Source organism: Canis lupus, chromosome 33, assembly GCF_003254725.2.
Source record: "Canis lupus dingo isolate Sandy chromosome 33, ASM325472v2, whole genome shotgun sequence".
Lineage (NCBI taxonomy): Eukaryota > Metazoa > Chordata > Mammalia > Carnivora > Canidae > Canis > Canis lupus.
In genome coordinates this window covers 25,877,158-25,895,745 of record NC_064275.1, presented here as the reverse complement: position 1 = coordinate 25,895,745, position 18,588 = coordinate 25,877,158, and the positions used below count along the sequence as shown (strand labels likewise).

The following is an 18,588-nucleotide window of genomic DNA, read 5'->3' as shown; positions in this document are numbered from 1 at the left end:
ATATATAAAAGGAACTGAATCTATAATTTGCAGAAGTAGGGGATCCCCGGGTGGCTCAGCAGTTTAGCACCTGCCTTGGGCCCAGGGTGTGATCCTGCGGGCCTGGGATCGAGTCCCACATCGGGCTCCCTGCATGGAGCCTGCTTCTCCCTCTGCCTGTGTCTCTGCCTCTCTCTCTCTCACTGTGTGCCTATCATAAATAAATAAAAAATAAATAAATAAATAAAATAAAAAAAATAAAAAAAATAATTTGCAGAAGTCCAGATAATAGGTAGGATGGAATGCAGGGAGCTACACATAATAGTTGTCCTTAAACATCCAAAGGACTATCTTATAAAGGATTTATTTCTACAACTCTATAAGGAAGAACAAGATAATAAGTAAAACATGTTTGGGCTTCATACATTGCTAAATTTTTTTTTTTTTTTTTTTTTTTTTTTTTTTTTGTGATTAGAACTGCCCTAAGGTGGAATGGATCAACTTGGGGGACATTGAGTTTGCAGCCAAGCAGACTTAGTAGTCTGGTTTTACATCTAAGCCAACTATTTTGCTTTGGGGGAGCAGGGGGAGGTTTTTTTTCTAAATTAAATTCACTAGCCTATTTTCAAATTCATGTTATCCAGCAGAAATAGTTTATTATAATCCTTTTATGTCAGAAGTCGTAACAGTATCAAAATGAGGGCACTGAACTATTATTCAAACACCACTTAATAATAACACTTTCCCCTGTAGCCGCTGAGACATATAGCTATGGAAAGCATGATTCACATCGAGTATTTATCACCAAATTAGTAATTTGTGTTTTCCATTCTTTCTTATTTTGATAATTATAGCTTTACTGCTTGAATACCCATTCATTATATGTCAGTTTACAAATATTATCTTACTTAATTTAACCTTCACAGTGACCCTGTGAGATAGATTTTATCTCCACTTTTTAAAGTGAGGAAACAGGAACAAGGAAGTAACATTGCCACACTATCCAGCTAGTAAATTAGAGGATTTAAATCTATATCTTTGGAGGGTGCCTGGCTGGCTCAGTCGGTTAAGGATTTGACTCTTAATTTCTGCTCAGGTCATGATCTCAGGGTCATGAAATTGAGTCCTGTATTGGGCTCCACGCCCATGGAGCCTGCTCAAGGTCATTCTCTCCCTCTATTTCTCTATCCCCTTCCCTGCTCATTCACTTACTCTCTGTCTCAAATAAATAAATAAATAAATAAATAAATAAATAAATAAATAATATCTTTAAAATACACACACACACACACACACACACACACACATACCTTCGGGATTCTAAAGGCCAGTGGTCCTCTATTTCTATATAGAAGGCTTAGGTGTGACAATCTGACTAGAAGCAAAGAGTAAATGGAACTTGTCTTGAAGCTGCATTTTCTTGGATTGTGTAAGTAAGAGGGCAGCTAATGATCCCTACCTCCTGGTAATCGCACCTTTGAATATTTTCCTTCCATATTGTATCAGAGTTGGTCTCTGTGACCAACAAAATATGGCACAAGTGATGCCACGGCACTTCTGCGGCTAGACAAAAAAGGCACTGCAGCCCTCTCCTCCCCCTCAGATAACTCAGTCTGGGGGCAGCCAGCTGCCAAGTCGTGAACAGCCATATGGAGAGGCCCTCAAGGCAAGGAACTGAGGCGGCAGTTATGTGAGTGGACTTAGAAGAAACTCTCCAGTTCTCATCAAGCCTTCAGATGACTGCAGCCCCAGTGAACAGGTTGTAACCTCAGGAGAGATCCTCGACCAGAATCACCCAATTAGGCTGCCCCCAAATTACTGGCCTTCAGAAAGTATGAGACAGCAAACGTTTGCTATGTAAAGCATACTAAATTTGGTATGCTGCAATAGAAAACTAACACAGATTCTATGCTTATTTTGGATGGCTTGAAGGGAAGGCTGGTGGAGATAGTGGCAACAAGGTTAAAACCCCTGTTTCCTAACCCTTTGTGTCAAAGTCATTGCTGAAAGCCAACCTCTAATGACTATGCCAGGAATATACATTTTTAAGGCCTTAACAAAAAATTAAAAACAAAAAGCAAAACAAACAAAAAAACCCCCTCAAAACCTAACCAAACAAAACCAAAATAGAATAGAGTGTGTCAGCTCCTTAGCAAGAAATAAGTGTTGTAGCAAAACTTTTTTTCCAAACTGCAACAAATGCTTTTGTTTTTTATATAAGGTATGGGTTGAGATATAAAATATATTTTTTATGGTACACTGTGGTTTACAAAAAGTTTGTAAACTGTTTCATTGTACTCTATATCACTCTGCCTCCACTGCTGGCTCCTTTAGCTCACAATGGATGGAGTGCAGGCTGAGGCTCTTAGCTATCCCACCCTGCACATGTTATCTCCAGAGACACTGAATATGTATGCTTAGACATTAACTACTTACCAGAGTATAACCATAACAAACTGTTTTTAAAAAATAGCTCTTCAGATGTCAACACTAGCATTAAAGACTGGGTGACAAGTAAGCGAGAGATATTTTGCAGCTTTGGGAGGTTGGTATAAGTCCTAAGAATGATAGTTTTAAATGTAGAAGTCTACTACCAAATGTTTGGCTTCTCACAAAATACCAATTAAAAATGTCCAGTAGTATCTATTCCTTGCTGTATGAAGAATCAGATATTATTTCAGCCTGGTCCTAACACTATTAGCTTCTTTTTTTTTTTTTTTTTTTTTTTTTCACTATTAGCTTCTTAAACCACTACTGAAAGCTGAACTCCTTTTCTCTCCAGACAGCATCTCAATTTCTAGCTTTCCTGACTGGTTTCCTTCGAAGCTCTAAGAGGAAGATCCTAATTTCTGCCTCTCTTCTCTAGACTTCATTCATTCCCCCCCTCCTCCCCCCCAGTCTTCTATCCCCACCAAGAGTTTCAGGGAGACTTTTTGGCTTCATCAACACTTCCTAAGGATCAAAGTTGGGAGAGGAGATGTGCGGGTGAAGTATGGCCATTAAAAACGGTATTTATTTGGTCATATTATCTAAAATATAAACTGTTTTTGTGGTATAGGTTCTTTGGGAGATTGTTACCACCATTAAAATGGTTCATTTAATTTTCTAAATTCTTATTGTGTTCTTTGAGGAGTAATGAGATTCTAAATACATCTTGAAGGTAGAATGAACAGGGTTTCTTAAAGGACTGGGTATGGGATATGAGAAACTCCCGGGTTTTGAACTGAGCAACTGGGAGGATGGAGTTGCCATCTACTGAAATGGGAAAGCCTGTGGATAATGCAGATGGTGGTGTAGGGTGAGGAGGACGGGGAGTTTTGTCTTGAACATGTTATATTTATGTCATATACTTTTAGACAATCAGATGAAGAAGTCTAGGAGGCAGTAAGTATAGACATGGGAGTTCATGAGACAGTCTTGACTGCAGATATGAATTAAGAGGCGTGGATACATAGTATATAAAGCCACTAGATTTCCAAGGAATTGAGTGAAGATAAAAAGGAGAAGAGAACTGAGCTCTGCATTAAGAGTTGAAGAAAAGAAGGTAAATGAAAGAATAGGAATGAGCAGCTACTAAGGTAGAAGCAAAACCAAAATGTGGCATCCTAGCAGCAAGTGAAGAAAGTGCATTTAGAAGGAGACATTGATCACTTTGTCGGATGCTACTAAGAGATCGAGTAAAATGAGGATTGAAAAGTGGTTAGTGAGTTTAGCAACATAGAGGCCATTGGTGATCTTGACAAGAGCAATTTTGGTGGAATGATGGAGGTAAAAGCCTCTTCTAGACAAATCGATTTAAGAGAGTAAGAAGAGAGGAAATGGGGATGAGTAATGACAAATTTTTTGAGAAATTTTCCTGCAAAGGTAAACGAAGACATGAACCAGTAACTACAGAGAAATTAAGATCAAGAGAAGTTTTGTTGTACGTTTTTTTGTTACTGCACAAAAACTATTCTTTTGGCTGGGTCTTCAGAGACCTGTTCAAAGCCTTGAGTTAAATCATGGTATATTCCAGTAAGAATGAGTAGCTTTGATGGATTTCCTAAACACTTGTGTGGTCTCTACTTTAACTTCATTTATGCATGAAATGGTTAATAATAACTGTAAAGGTCAAGAAAGAAAAGAAATTGATTACCTTTGTAGTTAGAAAACTCAACCAGGGATGACCTCTCTTCTGGGAAAAGCTGCACATCGGTTACCCTTTCTCTTCCATTTGTGGGGTTTTCAAAAAATTGTTATGTAACTGTTATCCACATGAGGCAGCAGATTTTCAACCCTAATGGTTCGTTCAGTTCCAGAAGTCTTGGGAAAATCTGAAATTGCTGAACTCTATTGTGTCCAACACAAACGTTAACAGATGTCCTGACATCTACAAGTAAAAATCAGTTTATTGGTACTATAATTTCATTTCATGGCAAAAGAAAACAGATTTTAAGAAATAATTTGATTTAGAGGCTATAACTAAGAACTAAAATTTATATACTATATTTCTACATAAATTTACATTTCACGGTGACAACTTCAACCTATCCCACATGGCTTACTGGGAGTGCATGAGTACACAGCTCTCATTAATGGTGGCCTCCAGTTAAGACCATTTTGGGAACATGGATCAACAGCTACCTTTCTAAATGAAATCAGATATGTGCAGCCACTTTAAGCTGATAATAATGATGATGATGATGATTATAAAACAATATTGTTTTCTAAATCTAATTTCTCTCTTCCCCCCTACCTTATTTCACCTTATCTCAGTCTCTTTGGACATGTCATTGTCATACAAATAAACTCCTATAACTATTAAGCTCACAGGAGATTTGGGGGCACATTCACAGTGGTTAAGAAAATACACTCAGAAGTAAGAATATCTAATTTGGAATTCTGATTCAAATACTTACTAGCTGTGTGACCGTGACCAAGTCATTTAATTTTCTCTAAACCTAGATTTCTTCATCTGTAAAACGGATAATAATGTACTGTCTCATAGTGCTACTTGAGATGAAGTAAGTAAAAGCTTAGCATAGTGCTTAGCATAGAGCAAGGCACTTGATAAATGTTAGGTATTAGTAGTACTGAAAGTAATAATATGTAATCCCTTGGCAATTGTCTTACTGAGAGAGCGCAACTTTTAATCAAAACCCACTGTGGGATGCCTGGAATCTCAAAGTAGGATACAACCACAATTTGCAAATGAAAGGTTAATAGATAATGTCTGTCTTACCAGTATTTTTCAAGAAAAGTCATGACAGCAACTTGAGTATTGGTCATTCCACCCTGAAGTCACCATTGGCTTCTGACAGGTCACTGACTCCACAAGCAAGGAAAGTACATTCTCAGTCATGGGGTCTTGGATATTGTGAAATACAACCAAAAGGGATGCTTGTGAATGGTCTTTTGAAAATTCATCTATTTCATCCACTTCCAATTCATCCATTTGATCCACTCTTCTGAAAAGTATTACTTTTGTACTGAGGTCTTCCAACTTAGCAATTTTTAGAGACAGAAATACTTAAGATGTTAGTTTTCATATCTGCTTTAAGATCTGAAAAGATTTGGCCTTTATATTACTTTCTGATGTTTTAAATGCTTTGGAAGGAAAGAGATTTAACTCATTGCCCTATGAAAGAAAGAAGAAAGAAAGAAAGAAAGAAAGAAAGAAAGAAAGAAAGAAAGAAAGAAAGAAGAAAGAAGAAAGAAAGAAAGGAGAAAAAAATCATAATTCTGGCTAAATGATAGTATAAAGTTAAACATTATTCTTTGTAAAATCAAGTTTACCCACCAAATCACAGGGGAAAAAAATAACAAACATGACAATAAATGATAACACTCATCCACTGACATAAATTTCTAGAGCCACAACTTATTACTGAAAAGAAAGAAGTTTCTGTTACTATATAATGAAAGGGCATTCTACAGATAACCAAAATAAAAAACGCTGCATTTTCACAAAGAAGATTGGGTATGGGGTAGCCATTTATGGGGAAAATAGAGATTATTATTTTAATTTTTCATTGTTTTTAACCCTTGGAAGAAAACTAAAGAAACTTTAAGCATGATAAAGAAGCTTACTTTGAACTCAGAAGTTAACAGTATTTACAGTGAAGAAACAGGTCAGTCACTTTCCTTAGAAGTAATGAAAAAAAAAAAACTAAAACTAAAAATGTACTCTGTTATAATTTCTATTTCACATATTTTTCAGAATTCTTCTGGGTCATAAAAATAAGGTGGCCAAAAGAAATGAGGATAAATTTAGAAATGGAAAAGATACCAAAAAAGTCATTCTTTTTTTTTTTTTAAGATTTTATTTATTTATTCATGAGGGACACAGAGAGAGAGAGGAAGAGACACAGGCAGAAGGAGAAGCAGGCTCCATGCAGGGAGCTGGACTCCAGGATCCCGGGTCTCCAGGATCTCACCCTGGGCTGAAGGCGGGGCTAAACCACTGAGCCACCCGGGCTGCCCCAAAAAAGTCATTCTTTACAAATACTACACCCACATACTGTGAACATTTTTTGAAATCATCAACACCATCAAGTAAGTGAAAAGACATGGGTGCCTCAGTAGCTCAGGTGGTTGGGTATCTGCTTTGTGGCTCAGGTCATGATCCCAGGGTACTGGGATGGACTCTGCATTGGACTCTGTGCTCAGTGGGGCATCTGCTTCTTCCTCTGCCTCTGTCCTTCAGTCTGCTCATGCTCCCTCTCTCTTTATCTCAAAGAAATAAATAAAATCTTAGGGGAAAAAAAGATGGTAAAAAGACAACTCACAGAATGGGAGAAAAGATTTGCAAATCATAGTTGATAAAGGACTTATATCTAGAATATATAAAGAACTCTTACAACTCAACAACAACAAAGAAGCAAATAATCCAATTTAAAAATAAGCAAAGGATTTGAATAGACACCTCTCCAAGGATGATAAACACATGGCCAGTACATAATAAAGTGTTGAACATCATTAGTCATTTAGAAAATGCAAATCAAAATCACAATGAGATATCACGTCACATCTACTAGAGTAAGTAAAATTTTAAGAGCTGGACGATAACAAGTGTTGGCAAGGATATGGAGAAATTGGAATCCTCCTATCTTGCTGGTGGGAATATAAAATGGTACAACTACTTAGGAAAACAGTTTTGCAATTTTTCAAAAAGTGAGAGTTACCATATGACCCATATGTTTTACACCCAGATATGAATATACCCAAGAGACGTGAAACGTATGTCCACAAAAAAATTGTTCACAAATGATATGGACAGAATGTTTGTGTACCCCCAAAATTCAGGTGTTCAAGTCCTAATTCTTAGGTGATTGATGGTATCTGGAGATGGGGTCAGATGGGAACTAATTAGGTTTAGATGAGGTCATGAAAGTGGAACCTATGTGAAAGGATTAGTGTCCTTATAAGAAGATGAAAAGACCAGAGCTCTCTTTTTGCCATGTGAGAAAATAGCAAGAGGGAGTCATCTGCAAATCAGGAAGAGGGTCCTCACCAAGAACACTATCATGCTGACATCCTGACCTCACACTTCCAGCCTCCAGACTATGAGAAATAAGTGTTAAGTCACCCAGTCTATGGTATTTGTTCTAGCAGCCCACTTGACTGAGACAACAAATGTTTACAGTAGCATTATTCATAATAGTCAAAAAGTAGAAATATGGGCAGCCCTGGTGGCTCAGCGGTTTAGCGTCGCCTTTGGCCTGGGCCATGATCCTGGAGTCCTGGAATCAAGTCCCACATTGGGCTCCCTGCATGGAGCCTGCTTCTCCCTCTGCCTGTGTCTCTGCCTCTCTCTCTCTCTCTCTTTGTGTCTCTCATGAATAAATAAATTAATTAAATATTATAAAAAAATAAAAATAAAATAAAAAATAAAAAGTAGAAATAACCAAATGTCTATCAATTGACCAATGGATAAATAAAAAGTAGTATATCCATACAATGGCATATTATCTGACAATGAAAAGTAACAAAGTTTTGATATTTTTTTTTTAGTTTTGATATGTTCATCAACATTGATAACCTTGAAAACATGTTAAGTAAAAGAAATCAGTGGCAAAAGGCCACATACTATATGATCCTATCTATATGAAATGTCCAAAATAATTAATGTCACAAAGACTGAAGTATATTAGTAGTTACCAGGGTCTGTGGGGAGGAGAGAAAGGGGAATGACTGCAAATGCACGTTGGAGTTTCTTTGGGATGATAAAAATTTCTAAAAATAGATAATGGGGGGATCCCTGGATGGCTCAGCGGTTTAGTGCCTGCCTTTGGCCCAGGGCGTGATCCTGGAGTCCCAGGATCGAGTCCCTCATCGGGCTCCCTGCATGGAGCCTGCTTCTCCCTCTGCCTGTGTCTCTGCCTCTCTCTCTGTGTCTCTCATGAATAAATAAATAAAATCTTTAAAAAAAAAATAAAAATAAAAATAGGTAATGGTAAACAATGTGAATATACTAAAAAACCACTGAATTGTACCCTTTTAAAGAGTGAATTTTATGGCATGTAAGATATCTCAGTAAAACTCTTATTAAAAAACAAGAATCAATAAATCAATTCTTAGAGAAAATGTAGATAAGAACATATGAGATCACTTTAAGAGAATTACTAAATATCAGTGGCAAAAATAAAGTCTCGATATTCTCTGCCTTTGCATAAATACATTACAAATGACAATACTCTCCAAGTTATAGATATACAAAATCTCTTAATTCAAGTCCAGTTAAGATACCAACATGGTAATTTATAAAATTTGACAAAATGAGGGGTGCCTGGTGGCTCAGTCATGATAGGAAGTCCTGGGAGCAAGAGCCCTGCCTCTTGCTCTCTGCTCAGCGGGGAGTCTGCTTCTCCCTCTCCCTGCTCATGTGCACTGTCTCTCTCTCTCTCCCTCGCTCATTCCCTCTCTCAAATAAATAAACAAAATCCTTTTAAAAAATAAAATTTGACAAAATGAAAGCAAAATGTATTTTTTAAAAAAAGGCAATACCAAATGAAATGATAAGGGACTTGGCATGCTATACTTCATTTTATATATATATATATAATTTTTTATTTTTAAAAGATTTTATTTATTTGAGAGAGAGAGAGTGTATGTGAGAGTGAGAGCATGAGCAGAGTGAAGGGCAGAAGGAGAAGCAGACTTCCCACTGAGCTGGGAGCTTGATCTGGGACCCTGGGATCTGACCCAAGACAAAAGCAGATGCTTAACCGACTGAGCCACCGACGCCCTTCAGCATGCTACACTTTAAAATGCAGTCTTCCACAGACTGGTAGAAAATATTTGAAAAGACATAACTGATAAAAAACAAACAAACAAACACACACACCAAAACTGTTATCTGAAAATATAAAGAATTCTTACAATCCAACAATAAGAAAACAACCTGATTTTATTTATTTTTATTTATGTATGATAGTCACACAGAGAGAGGGGGAGGCAGAGACACAGGCAGAGGGAGAAGCAGGCTCCATGCACCAGGAGCCCGACGTGGGTCACACAGAGGGAGAGGCAGAGACACAGGCAGAGGGAGAAGCAGGCTCCATGCACCAGGAGCCCTTAGAGAGAGGGGGAGGCAGAGACACAGGCAGAGGGAGAAGCAGGCTCCATGCACCAGGAGCCCGACGTGGGTCACACAGAGAGAGGGAGAGGCAGAGACACAGGCAGAGGGAGAAGCAGGCTCCATGCACCAGGAGCCCGACGTGGGATTCAATCCCGGGTCTCCAGGATCGCGCCCTGGGCCTCAGGCAGGCGCCAAACCTCTGCACCACCCAGGGATTCCTCAACAACCTGATTTTAAAGTGGGCAAAAGATCTCAACAGACACCTCACCAAGAAAATATACAGATGGTAAATAAGCATATGAAAAGATGCTCAACATCTTAAGTCTTTAGGGAAATGCAAATTAGAATAACAATGAGCTACCACTACACACCTAGTGGAATGATAATACCAAATGCAGGCAAGGGATGTAGAGCAATAGGTACTCTCTTATGTAGCTGGTAGGAATGAAAATGATATTCACTTTGCAGGACAGTTTGATGGTTTCTTCCCAAGCTGCTTGGGAAGTTACCCAAAGCAGGAATCATGCTGCTTGGTAGTTACCCAAAAGAGTTGAAAATTTATGTCTACACAAAAACCTACACATGGTTGATTATAGCAGCTTTATTCATAACTGCCAAAATTTGGAGGCGACTAAGATGTTCTACAACAGATAAATAGATAAGTATATGGTACATTCAGACATGGAATATTATTCGATGCTAAAAATAAATGAACTCTCAAGCCGTTAAAAAACATGGAGGAAACTTGTATGTATATCACTAAGAGGAACAAGCCAATCTCAAAAGGCTAACGTATGATTCCAACTATATGACATTCTGGAAAAGGCAAAAAACTATGGAGACAGTAAAAAGATCAGTGGGTACCAAGGAATAGAGGAGAGGGAAGGATGAACAGCAGAGCCCAGGATTTCTAGGGCAGTGAAACTGTTCTGCAGGATGCTGTAATGGTGGATACATGTTATTAAACATTTGTCAAAACTCATTGAACGTACAACACTGAGATTAAACTCTAATGTAAACTATGAACTTTGAGTGATAATAATGCATCGATGTAGATTCACCAATTCTAACAAATGTACCATTCTGGTGTGAGATGTTGACAACAGAGGAGTTGGTGGGGAGGAGGTGGTATATGGGAACTTTCTGTACCTTCCACCCAATTTTTTAAAATGCATCACTAAGTAGTAATTATAAAGCTAAATAGTTCTAAATTAAGAATAGATGATATGACGAAAGTACAACAAAAATTCCAGATATAAACCTTAATCCATCAAAAAGCCTAACATGAAGTATTAAGGGGAATAAGAAAGTGAAGAGATGAATGATAATTTAATAAATATTGTTGGGAATGTTAGTTTTCATTATGAAGAAAATTAGATATAAATTCACACCTCATAATCAACACCTAACCACAATAATATTAACCCTAGATGGGTTAAAAATGTTAACTTTAAACACTCCAAAGGCAGAGATACCTGGGTGGTCAGGCAGTTAAGCACCCAACTCTTGATTTTGGCTCAGGTCATGCTCTCAGGGTTGTGAGGTCAAGCCCCATGTGGGGCTCTGCTGAACATTGAGCCAGCCTAGGATTTTCTCTTTCCCTCTCTCTCTGCCCCTTCCCCACTGCTCATGCTCTCTCTCTTTCTCTCTCTCTGTCTCTCTCTCAAAAAAAAAAGACCCTACAAAAATAATAGAAGTTCTGTATTTCTATAAATTTTTATAATACATAATATTATAAATTTCTGTATATCAGTATACATTCTACATTGATATATTTATAAATTCTTATAAATATAACGACTTTTATTCAACTTCTTTTGGAATGGCAACTGAATAGGTTCCTTGAGGGGAATTAACAATCCTAAATATTTATGCGCCCAATAACAGGCTTTCAAAATATATGAAGTCCAAATTTATAGAACTCCAAGGAGATATAAGTCTACAGTTATACTTGGGGATTTCGGCATCCTTTTTCGGTAGTTGATGGTACAACTAGCCATAACATCAGTACGGATACGAGGACTTGAACAACACTTTCAACCAACTTAATCTAACTGATGTTGACAGAACACTTCACTGAACAACAAAAGAACACACTTTGTTTTGAAGTGTCCATGGGAATTTATCAAGATAGACCATATTCTGGGGACGCCTGGGTGACTCAGCTGTTGAGCAGTTTGAGTGTCTGCCTTCAGCTCAGGGTGTGGTCCAGGAATCCTGGGATGGAATCCCAGGTCGGGCTCCCCTTGAGGAGCCTGCTTCTCCCTCTTCCTATGTCTTGGCCTCACTCTCTCTCTCTCTCTCTCTCACGAATAAATAAATTTTTTAAATCTTTAAGAAAAAAAAAAGACCATATTCTGTCCAGAAAACAAATCTCAGTTTGTAAATTTCAAAGTATTCAAATAACACAAAGCATGTTCTCTAATCATTGTGGAATTAAATTAGAAAGTAATAGCAAATTAGCAATAGGTCCAATTACATACATGAAATTCAGTTGCATTATGCTAAGTGAGAGAAGCAAGGCACAAAAGACCATGTGCTGTATGGTTCCATTTCTATGACATTCTGGAACTATGGGAACCAAAATATGACCAGTATTTGACAGAGACTCACTTTGAGTGAAGAAGTTGGTTACAAAAGAACTGGCCAGGGCAGCCCCAGTGGTGCAGCGGTTTAGGGCCGCCTGCAGCCCAGGGCGTGATCCTGGAGACCCTGGATCGAGTCCAACGTCAGGCTCTCTATATGATGCCTGCTTCTCCCTCTGCCTGTGTCTCTGCCTCTCTCTCTGTCTCTATGAATAAATAAATAAATAAAAATCTTAAAAAAAAAAAAAAGAACTGGTGGGAATTTTGGGGGGTGATGAAACTTTTTTATATCTTTGTATTTTTTATATTTTGTGGTTGTTACACGATTGTATTCATGTGTCAAAACTTACAGAACTGTAAACTAAAAAGTATGAATTTGCTGTATATAAATTATACCTTAATTTTTAAAATGAAAGAAAGTCCATAGCATTCATATACACAAATAGTGTACATGATTGGAAGATACAGTGAATGAAAAAACCTCATGTACAATAGCAAAAAAAAATGTTTAGAAACAAACATAACTGGAGCTATTCTATGTAAGGAAACTACAAACACTCTTTAAAGACACAAAACTAAACCTGAACAAAGAAGCGACATTCTTTGTTCTTGGTTACAGTATCTCAACACCATGTCAAGGTGTCAGCTGTCTGCAATTTATAAGTTTAGGGCAAATCCAATACAAATCCCAATGAACTTTTTTTTTGGACACAGATCATAAACTGGAAGTCAACCCTAAAGTTCCTAAGTAAAGATAAGCACACAGGAATAGCTAGGAAAATGGTGGGAAGGCAGAGCTCTTAGGGGAAGTAGCCCTGACATTAAAAAATTTAACAAAGCTTCTCTGTTCCAGAAACAAAGTACATCTAAAAATCTAGTCTGTATATGATAAAGGTGGTATCTCAAGTACTAAGGCAGTGCTAATCTCTTTAATAAATAGTGTTGGGACAACTGGATAATCATTTGGAAAAAAAACATAACATTTTATCCATTCCTCAGATCATAAAGAATAAATTCCACATGTATCAAAGATCTAAAAGTAAAAAAGAAAGCATTACAAATAAAATGGGTGACTGTAACCTCAGTGATGGGGAAAGCTTTTAAAACATGACCAAAATCCCCAATACAGTAAAATAAACAATTGATCGATTTCACTATAAAAATAAAAACCGTTCACACAGGGCGGGGGTGGGGGGTGGGGGTGGGGGTTGGCGGAGGGGGTGGGAAGCCACCATAAGCAAACTGAGAAGACAAACGACAAATTGAGAGGAAACAGCCTAAACATATATCACAGATAAAAGATTAAGATCCCTGATTTACAAGGAACTTTCAAAAATTGAGGGAAAAGAGACCAAAGATTTGCCCGGACAAGGATGCCCCACACTGCACTGTCTTCCGGGCAAGTTGGGGAGTACGAAGCCGCCTTGTAGGGACGGAGGCGCGGGGCTGGGTCTGCCTGCCGCCCGGGGTTAGAGCCCCACTGCCCGGGGGTTAGAGCCCCACTGCCCTGGGGTTAGAGCCCCACTGCCCCGGGGTTAGAGCCCCGCTGCCACAGGGTTAGAGCCCTCTGCCCTCGGTCTTAGCCCCACCGCCCCCGGTCTTAGAGCCCCGCTGCGCTCCGCCCCGACCCCTCTACCGGGCTTGGAGACCCGCTGCCCCAGGTTTAGAGCCCCCGGGCTTAGAGCCCTCCACACCGGGCTTAGAGCCCTCGGCCCCCGGGCTTAGAGCCCCGCTGGCCCTGGGCTTAGCGCCCTACTGCGCTCCGCCCCTACCCCCACCCCGGGCTTGGATCTCCACCGCCAGGGTTTAGAGCCCTCTGCCCCTGGGCTTAGAACCCCGCTGCCCCGGGCTTGGAGCCCACCCCCCCGCTCCCTGGGCTTAGAGCCCCGCCGCGCTCCACCCCAACCCCCGACCCCCCCCCCCCCCGGGCTTAGAACCCCCGCTGCCCCGGGCTTAGAGCCCCCCCGCCCCCCGCGCTTAGAGCCCCGCTGCCCCGGGCTTGGAGCCCCGCCGCGCTCTGCCCCGACCCCCGACCCCCCCACCCCCCGGGCTTAGAACCCCGCTGCCCCGGGCTTGGAGCCCCCCCCCCGCCCCCTGGGCTTAGAGCCCTGCAGTGCTCCACCCCGACCCCCGACCCCCCCGCCCCCCCCCCCGCCCCCGAGCTTAGAGCCCCGCGGGCCCTGGGCTTGGAGCCCCCCGCCCCCCGGGCTTAGAGCCCCGCCGCGCTCCGCCCCGCCCCCCCGCGCCCCCCCCCCGCGCCCCCGCGCTTAGAGCCCCCGCCCCGCCGCCCGCGCGCCCCTCACCATCCTCCCGGCGCGGGCGCGCCTCCAGTCCGGCTCCCCGGCTCCCCGGCGGCCTCGGGCTCGGGTCACGCAGCCTCCCGGCCGCGAGTGGGCGCGCGAAGGTCGGGGCAGCGGGCGTCTGGGCGCGGGGCGCGGGGACGGGGACGGGGACCGGGACGGGGATGGGGACGGGGCGCGGCCCTCCGGTTGCCTCGGCTGCTCCGCTCGCGCCGCCCGACCGCCCCCGGGCCCGGGCCTCCTCTTTCACTTTCTTTTCTCTGAAAACCACAGCTGCCTGGGGCGCAGACAGCCGCCTCTAGGTTGTATCACCCCTCTGGGACAGATGTTCGTGTCAGACCACTTTGGGGTCCAAATTCTGGGCTCTGCGGTTCTCAGGTGTGTGACCCCAGTCGGTGGAATCTGTGCTGAGAGGCTTCAGGTTATCGTGGGGACTAAAGGAGGCAAATAGAAGAGAAATACTCCTCGGATTTCTTTCCGTTACTGAAAACAAGTACTACTGTCGGCCTGGCACGAAAACTTCCTTTTGAAAAGGAGTTTTGGGGCAACCTGTGTACGCACCACGGGTAATTGAAGAGGGTTTAGTAGAAGAATTATCTTTCTGGGTGGAGGCAAAGGGTTAAGGGAAATCAGTGAGAAATGGCAAAGCAGCCTCCCTCTCCCCTCCCCTTCCCTCTCTTCCCCTCACTTCCCCTTCCCTTCCCTCCCCTCGCCCTTACCATCCGGCCTGGAGGGGCCCGGGTAGGTGCGGACTGAACGTGTTACCCCAAGGCAAGTCCAGCTGTCCTTTGCTAGAATGGCCAATGCTCAAGGGAAGGGTTTGGGGTGGAAAGGAGTATGAGCTTTATCCAAGGGGCCGGCCACCTGGGGAAAAAGCAGACTCCTATCTAAAAACCAGCTTAAATATTTCTTTTTAAAGAAAATCAATCAAAAAAGCAGTTAATCAGCAAAAAGGGGGAGCACAGTGGTCTGCAACACTTCTTAATTTCATGGAGACTTAAATGGTGCCAGCTACAGGTGTGATGTTATTACCATATTGGGTGCAGAGAGGTTGTGTATTGGTCCCCCCCTGCACCCCCCCTCCCTCCCCATTCTTTCTAGGAAACAATGCATGATATAGATGCGCAAAGAAAGGTTTAATCAATTATGTGGCCTAAAGGTGCTTGCTAAAACTTGAAGACTACTAGATTGGCGGGAGGGGTGGAGGCGGCAGCTCCAAACCTGGTAAGAGCCATACACCTACAGGAGAGAGCCCTGCCTGGGAGCCCTGGCTGCGTTCTGGACTCAGCAAGGGAAGCACGTTTCCCAAATCAGTTCCCACTGAGTCCTCCTACCTTCCTGTCTCTTGCTGGTACTTTGCGTTGCTGAACTCAGCCCGCCATCAGGGCACAGAATGGAGCTGATGCACCCCAGGCAGTGGATTTTGATATCACATCTGCATTTTAAAAAGATATGTACAAAGTATTAGGAGCACAAGTAAATAAAGGATTCATAATTTTAAGACAAGATTGAAGGAAAGTTTCCACAGTAGTGGCATTTGGGTGAGACTTGGAATGAAGAGTAGGACATTTCTAAGTGGAGAATGACGCAGAGGGGCATTCCAGAGAGAACAGAGCAAAGGCCAGAAGAAGCAAAGTATAGATCGTGGCTTGGAAAAGCTGATAGTCTGCTGTGAGTGGGGGCTTGGGAGTGGGGAGTGGGGGCTTGGGAGAGAGGAAGGGGCATGAGGTAAGCAAAACAATGAGAAATCCCTGACGGCCATGCTGTGGCATCTGAACTCTATGTTCTAGGCCAGTGGTCCTCAAAATGTGATGCCCCGACCAGCAGCAACAGAATCACCTGGAACTTATCAGAAATGCAAATTCTGGGGCCCAATCTCACATCTATAGGGTCAGAAACTCTTGGGGGGGGGGTTGTCTTAGCAATCAGTGTTTTATTGACACCTCCAGTGATTCTGATCCAAGATCAAGTTTGCTCTAGGCATCAGGGAGTTACTGAAGGTGTATTTCAGAGGAATAATGAGATCAGAGCTATTGTTTTTTTAAAAATATATTTTTAAGATTCATTGATTTATTTAGAGAGAGAAAGAGCATGAGTGGGAGGAACAGAGGGAGAAGGAGAGAGAATCTGAAGCACACTCCATGCCCAGCACAGAGACTGACGCAGGGCTCAATCTCACGACCCTGAGATCACAACCTGGGCTGAAACCAAACCGAGAGTCTGATGCTTACCCTACTGTGCCACCCAGGCACCCCAGAGCTATTGTTTTTTAAAAGGCAGTTTGAAGTGACATGAGGAGAGGGGGGTGGAGACAGAGAGTCTTTAGAGGGTATTTTATTCATTCTGGTGAGAGAACTATGGACATGCCAGGTAGACAGTGAGAGTTGAAGTGAAGGAGAGGCAGGGCTGGTGATGATGGATATGCAGGAAACAGGATGGGGAGAAGTCAAAGGTGCCACTAAGGCCACATTTTAATGTGCTATAAATGTAATAGATCTTACATTGTCTGTTGTTTTCCCAGGAAGTAAAACTGAGTTTTCTCCTCTATGAAATAAGATATTTAAACGAAATGGTTTTTACACTCTCTTTCAATCCATATGTCAAGTGAATGAAGCTTCTGAGTGATAGGATAGATCTTTGCAAGGCTCTGTGTGGCCAGGGTGGTAACCTGGCCTGGTAGTGTCAGAATTGAGTTGAAGTATAGGACACCCAACCGATGTTAGAGAATTGCTTGGATGTATGGAGGCCCACACATGGGAATTGGGTGCAGAAGCTTTCTATCTTTAGAAAACATCAAATATCTTAATACTATTTTCTCTCTTTTTTTAAAGATTTTATTTATTTATTTGACAGAGAGAGAGAGCACGCACAAGTACGGGAGCAGCAGAGAAGAGGGAGAAGCAGGCTGTCTGCTGAGCAGGGAGCCTGATGCAGGGCTCGATCCTTGGACTCTGGGATCATGATCTGAGCCAAAGGCAGATGCTTAACCGACTGAGCCACCCAGGGCGCCCCTCTTAATACCAGCTTCAATTCTTTTTTTTCCTTTGGAGAGAAGGTGACCTGATATGCTGGTACCCAGTGAAGCATCTGGGTAATCCAACACTGATGCTGGAAAGGTGAAAAAGAAACTGTAGGAGCAAAGAGGGGGCAAGTGTGGTTTGATAGGGTATGACATCCGCTTTCCCTAGGAGAGAAGAGATGAAGCTGGTAGCCTACTTTTATCTTTGTAATAACCTCTGTGTTAAGGAGAAACAATACTAAGCAATGTGATTTCCACCACCCAAAGTGGCAACAGTGAAGTCAGTCCTGTTCCATTTTGCTGTGATGTTATTTAGCAAATAGCTACACACAAAATCAGCTGCAGACATCTGTACAGCACATGATATACCTCTACACTGCTGGTGTTGTAGAGAACTCCCAGAATCTCATCCTAAGGGAAGAGAAAAAAGGAGCAGGAGAGGAACACAGAAAATATGTTCCTAATATGGATAAAACTTTATTAATTTTTTAAAATTTTTATTTATTTATGATAGTCACAGAGAGAGAGAGAGAGAGAGGCAGAGACACAGGCAGAGGGAGAAGCAGGCTCCATGCACTGGGAGCCCGACGTGGGATTCGATCCCTGGTCTCCAGGATCGCGCCCTGGGCCAAAGGCAGGAGCTAAACCACTGCGCCACCCAGGGATCCCAAAACTTTATTAATTTTTAAGATACTATTGATTGATTTATTTGAGAGATCGAGCACACGTGCTTGAGAGTGTGGGGAAAGGGGCAGAGGGAGATGGACAAGCAGACTCACATTGAGCTTGGAACTCCATGCAGGGCTCCATCCCAGGACCCAGAGATCATGACCTGAGCCGAAATCCAGAGTCAGACACTTAACTGACTCAGCCACCCAGGCGCCCCTGGATATAACTTTATTTAAAGCAGATACAGATGATAATACCTTCCACAGAACAAGAGCAGTAATCCAAAGGCTAGGATCCAGAACTTAGCAGGACCCAGTTTTGCTTTCTTGAAGCAAATTTAGCTGACCCAACAATCATAACAGTAAAGACTTTCATGAATCATCAAAAACTAAATGAATAATCTGATTTTTAAGAAAAGACCTATCACTTAAGCTTTCTTAACTCTTGGATAAAGGAAAAGATCCTGGGTTTTTAAGT

General features: G+C 42.0%; 1 protein-coding gene across 4 annotated transcripts in view; it reads right to left on the bottom strand.

Moving 5' to 3' along the window:
* Positions 1 to 14,665, bottom strand: part of PARP15 (poly(ADP-ribose) polymerase family member 15) — a 45,071-nt gene extending 30,406 nt beyond the window's left edge. For 2 of the 4 annotated variants that reach the window (XM_049105457.1, XM_049105458.1), the window contains exons 1-3: positions 14,427 to 14,643; positions 5,201 to 5,325; positions 4,115 to 4,348 (exon numbers count right to left, since the gene is read on the bottom strand). Coding sequence is in view for 1 of the 4 variants with exons in the window: in XM_049105462.1 (XP_048961419.1) it covers positions 14,427 to 14,429 (3 nt within the window). In the remaining 3 variants the exon portion in view is untranslated. Of the gene's footprint in view, positions 1 to 4,114; positions 4,349 to 5,200; positions 5,597 to 14,426 lie in introns of all 4 variants that reach the window. The other 2 variants (XM_049105459.1, XM_049105462.1) reach the window with 2 other exon arrangements.
* Positions 14,666 to 18,588: the final 3,923 nt, after the last annotated feature.